At 34.9% G+C, this 4,738-nt stretch overlaps 2 protein-coding genes across 2 annotated transcripts in view; both read left to right on the forward strand.

Moving 5' to 3' along the window:
* LOC107294147 (solute carrier family 46 member 3) overlaps positions 1-1,385 on the forward strand; it is a 5,719-nt gene extending 4,334 nt beyond the window's left edge. The window contains exons 3-4 of the mRNA XM_015823353.1: positions 838-851; positions 1,210-1,385. Of these exons, the coding sequence (XP_015678839.1) occupies positions 838-851; positions 1,210-1,385 (190 nt within the window). The remainder of the gene's footprint in view (positions 1-837; positions 852-1,209) is intronic.
* A 2,336-nt stretch (positions 1,386-3,721) lies between these two features.
* Positions 3,722-4,738, forward strand: part of LOC107294148 (solute carrier family 46 member 3-like) — a 10,440-nt gene continuing 9,423 nt past the window's right edge. The window contains exon 1 of the mRNA XM_015823354.1: positions 3,722-3,913. Coding sequence (XP_015678840.1) covers positions 3,722-3,913 — 192 coding nt within the window. The remainder of the gene's footprint in view (positions 3,914-4,738) is intronic.

Raw genomic sequence — 4,738 nt, forward strand, 5'->3', positions numbered from 1 at the left:
TGTGCTAAGTTCTGACAGTTTCTACAAGATAAGGGTTTATTGCCAACGTATGCATGTTAAAAACACTGGAAAATGTTTTTATGTAAGCCCCGGGAAAATGCATGAAACAGAGAGTTAGCTACGTTTTCCCTTTCATTTTCCCCCCATTTAAGTCATCACGGCTGCGCTTATGCATGGATTTGGATTTTAATTTAAAATTTCCGAAGTGTTTTAAAGTTGTGGATTTGTTGCTCTCGTGGGTATGCGTTTATATGCGCGAGTGGGGGGGTGTCTTTGCTTAGCTTTCCCAGACTCGATCCATTGAGACTACAACAGCCATGATCCCCAACCAGACCAGATGTTGGAGGGGATACAGATTGTTTAGGAATTGAATAAATGGGAACTGAATAATAAATACATTGCGTTAGACTGCTAGGTCTAACGCAGGAAAGTTTTGGGATCTGACAACCAAAATCGCTGGCGTTTGCAAGGGGTTTTTGTAACGGTTATTTCAGGCTCAGAGGTAGACTGACTCATTTTATGTCTCTTGAAATTGTTGTGTAAGAGCCGTGGGTCTTGTAAAGAATTATGTAAAGATGGCCAACTTCATAGAACTTTCAGTTTTACAGTATTGTACATGTATTGTACATGTACATGCTTGTTGAGAAAAAGCCCTGCTTGGACAAACCTATAAAACAAGATTTTTATACTTTTTGGAATAAATGTTTTGGAAGAAACTGCTTTCTATAGAATTTGTGTGCAAAACATCTTGACATGTGATTGATCACTAAGAAATCAATGTTTACGGTGTCTTGTGCAATATATCACTTGTTACTTCTGCTCCTAAAAACTCAACAGCTATGGTGGACAAAGTCAGATTTCTGTTTATTATTTTAAAATAGTTTAGGTTGCTCATTAATATAATTCATATGGAGTATAGAAAATAATAAAATATTAAATATCAGATGCAGGTTTGAGGAAAGAAAATATTCAATAGACATCAACAAGATGGCACAGAGAGATCTTCAAATATAGTAGAATTTCATAAGTTTGTTAAGTTCTTCAAATCTATTAATTGGAGACAAGGACTCAAAAGTATATTTAGGATTTAAAAATTTAGGGTTTAGGAATTTGTCACTACCAAAACTGAAGGCATGCTATTCAGAATCCCAATCCTGGTTACTTCCAATTTCTGTAATATAAGTTATTGCTGCTTTTATTAAATTTTAGGAATCCTTGCCTGTCTAGTATACATTATTCCAAATCCTTGCCATATTTCCTACTTTGCCCAACAAGATGTTGTGGTTTTGGGTCCAAAGTTTCATTGTGGTGAATATGCCTCTGAAGAAAAATATTCACTAAAAATTGTGGATGTTTCAAATCCACAACCTTCACATTATTGGTAAAGCTCCCTTAATTCACATCAAATAACACACCTTCTTTAGAAGACCAGTCTCTATCAAATAATCAAATATCATGCATGGTCTCCAAAATTGATTTTTTAATTTCTCACAAACATTTCATGACATTGCCAATATATTATGAGAATCATGTCAGTCATCAGAGTTGTTCTAGGGAGTTTTCATCTTCAGAACATTACACCATTAAAACCAGAAAGTCCTTTATGTTGTGATGTGGATTTAATTCACTAATGTATTTTAATGATTGGTATACTGCTTGATTTACCAGACTTTCAGATTACAATATTATAACAAACTGAGAACCTACCAGAATAACATTGCTACTGCAATATCCATATACGTAGTTGTCAGCCATTAAAATCTGCCTCTCCAAAGGATATTTTTTACCATTCTTCTTGAGGGTGTAGGAGGCTTACTGATTTGCTGTTTGTGTAAAACTGAAGGTGGAACTGAAAACCACCAGTATTTTTATCTCTGCTGTATGCCAGACTCAAAATACTACACTTTATAAACCTAAAAATGATTGTGTTAATTTGATTGTAAACCATATTTTAGATTTTAACTTGGAGCACTGTGTTTTTGTTATGAAAACATACCAGTTACAATTGCTCTGTGCAATCACAAACTGAACCACCTTTGTCTTAAAGTTTGTAAGAGTTTGACTGTCAATAGAAGATCATGTTTGTGCATCATATTCCTTAGTTTATCATACAAAAATCTGCACATTTATTTTGAAAGATGGGAGCAACAGAGAATTGTTTTTAGTATTCTGTAATCCTTACCATTGTGTAGCTGTAAACAAGAAGAACAAAACTTCATCTCCAGGAGAAGTGATAATTTGGGGTGGGATTAAGATGAATGTATTAGCTTTTGGCTACATAGATATGTACATTTAGCTCTTTATCTTAAGTAGAACTTCTGAAATGATGGATCTAGGCCTCCAGGTGGCAACTTAGAGGCATGTGATAAATTAAAAAAAACAACTGATCAGCCTTGCACAGATTTTGGGAGCATTGCTGATCAGATGTGGGAGCATTGCTCAAGCCTCAGTTGTGAGACTTGGGCTATGATATGAGACTACAAAGTATGTAAGTTACATGCGTTAGATAAAATTTTAAATAAAGTATACCTTTCTTCCCCAAGTCTTAACGCTCTGAAATTATTAGTTTTCCTCATGAGGTATCACATTGTTTTTAAGGGTTCTGTAGAGTTGCAGCATTGTTTTTTTTCTCTAACTGAAAGATCAGGTTAGATAAAATCATGGAAAAAGTAGGAATCAACACTAACTTGATAGCATAATCAGTCAGTTTATTAAAATTCTGAATCTAATGCTGGGTATGAGAAACCTATACATTTCAAACCCTTGGACTAGTGAGAAATTGCTCATTGGAATGCTCTCTAAAACAGGGGCCCTCAACCCCCGCAAACTTCATTTGCACATGCTCTGCACATGTTCAGGATCTAGGTACGTGTGAAACCATCCCCCCTTACACACATACATACATACACACACACACACACACACCTGTGGAAGACAATTTTTCTTTTGAAATTGATCCCTGGTGCCAGAAAGTTTGCTTTAAAAGTTAGCTGGTTAAAAAAAGAGGGGTGGAGCTAAGGCTTCTGGGAGAGAAGGATCGAAATGTACAGCCTTTTCATTCTGTGTCCTCATCACTGCCAGTACTATATACTGTCCCTTTTTTCCAAAGTTACACTCCAATATTTTTTAAAAACAACCTTGTCAATTCGCCAGCATTTCCTGGGATTAAAAATTAGAAAGCAGCAAACTCTTCTGCAGAGAGTGTCCAGAAGATGCCTAAGACAAGATTGTAGAAGATGTTCAGTAGACTACATTGAATAATTTCATTGCTTTGCTTACAATAAAGAGTTGTTAATTATTTTCCTTTTCCTTTGAGTCTCGTTATAGCTAACCAGCTTCTAATGGCAGAAAAAGAAACTGAAAAGCTGAAAATGAAAATACTTCAGTAAAAAGTAAAATTAGCTTGAAGTACAGCATGCTAAATGTTTCAGAAATGTATTTGGTAGAATACATTATGTATAATGTAACAGGTAAGCCAGGTGAAATACAGAATACTCAGAACATTGAATAATTGAATCATTTGAACCATTCATCATGGTCTTCCAGTGGACCACATCCCTTTGAATTAAGGAACACAAAATAGAATCACCTCCGAACTTTTCCATCATTTGGTTAATGATCAGTTAGAGAATTGTAAGGCAGGCATGAATTCTCTTCCACTGAAAAAGACTAACATATTGCTGTTTTTTTCCTGAATTATAATTAAAGCAAAACTTCAAGGATGAAGAAAACCTTGTTACTAGAGCCTGTCATTTCCTTATATATGTTTGCCTATTCTGTGACCTCTCCTCTAAAGCAGCAATATATATACAAGAGGATCTGGGAAGAAACGACCAACTCTACCTTCATAGTTCAAGATAATATTTCTCATTGTGAACTGAATCAAAGCAACCCAACCTATGAGAAGCAAAAGGTAAGATCAGATTATGCACTGGGTGTGCTCTAGACAAAGCTAAGCAGTTAATGATTACATAATAGCAAATCATGTTGAATTCAACACGTTCAGAGAGATGTTTCACCTGGCAAAACATCTCTTCACCTAGCTGCAATTACTTAGATGGGAAGCCCCCAGCAAATCTGAGGGCTATAGAGTAGTCCAAAATAAAAGCAAAAGCACTATCTTCCTGGATGCAGACAATGCCACACAGATTCAATTCGCTAAGAAAATGTCTTAATCGGCATTGCAAAATAAAATACAGAAATTATTTTTGAGCAAAGAAAAATGTACAACCCTATCCTTAAAATTAACTATATTTGATTCAGACACAAATGGGTCCTTTTTCATCTCTCAACTAGCCTCCATTCAAAATTCTTTTTTTTAAAAGTTTTTTATTTATAATACAATTAAAACAAAAATGGACATACGTGGCATTCCAGAGTAAATATTCCTAACAATTTGTTTCTTGTGATACAAAAACTTAATACATCATCCTTAACCTCTATATAAACCTCATTCTTCTACATAATACAATTATATATACAATTATATGTACAATTATATGTATGTTTCAATCCTATCGTTAGCTTAAGATCCGAGCAGTTCTCCTTGATTCATACCAGCGATAAAATTTGTCCCAGATTTCGAAATATTCCAGTTCTGTCTTATCTTTCATAGCCATTGTAAGCCTGTCCATCTCTGCACATGATAAAATTTTATACAGGATTTCTTCTTCCGTTGGAATTCCCTTATTCCTCCAATTTTGAGCATAAACCAATCTGGAAGCCGTTAGAATGTGTA

The sequence above is a fragment of the Protobothrops mucrosquamatus genome, unplaced genomic scaffold (genome assembly GCF_001527695.2).
Source record: "Protobothrops mucrosquamatus isolate PMUCROS unplaced genomic scaffold, P.Mucros_1.0 scaffold1846, whole genome shotgun sequence".
Classification (NCBI taxonomy): Eukaryota; Metazoa; Chordata; class Lepidosauria; order Squamata; family Viperidae; genus Protobothrops; species Protobothrops mucrosquamatus.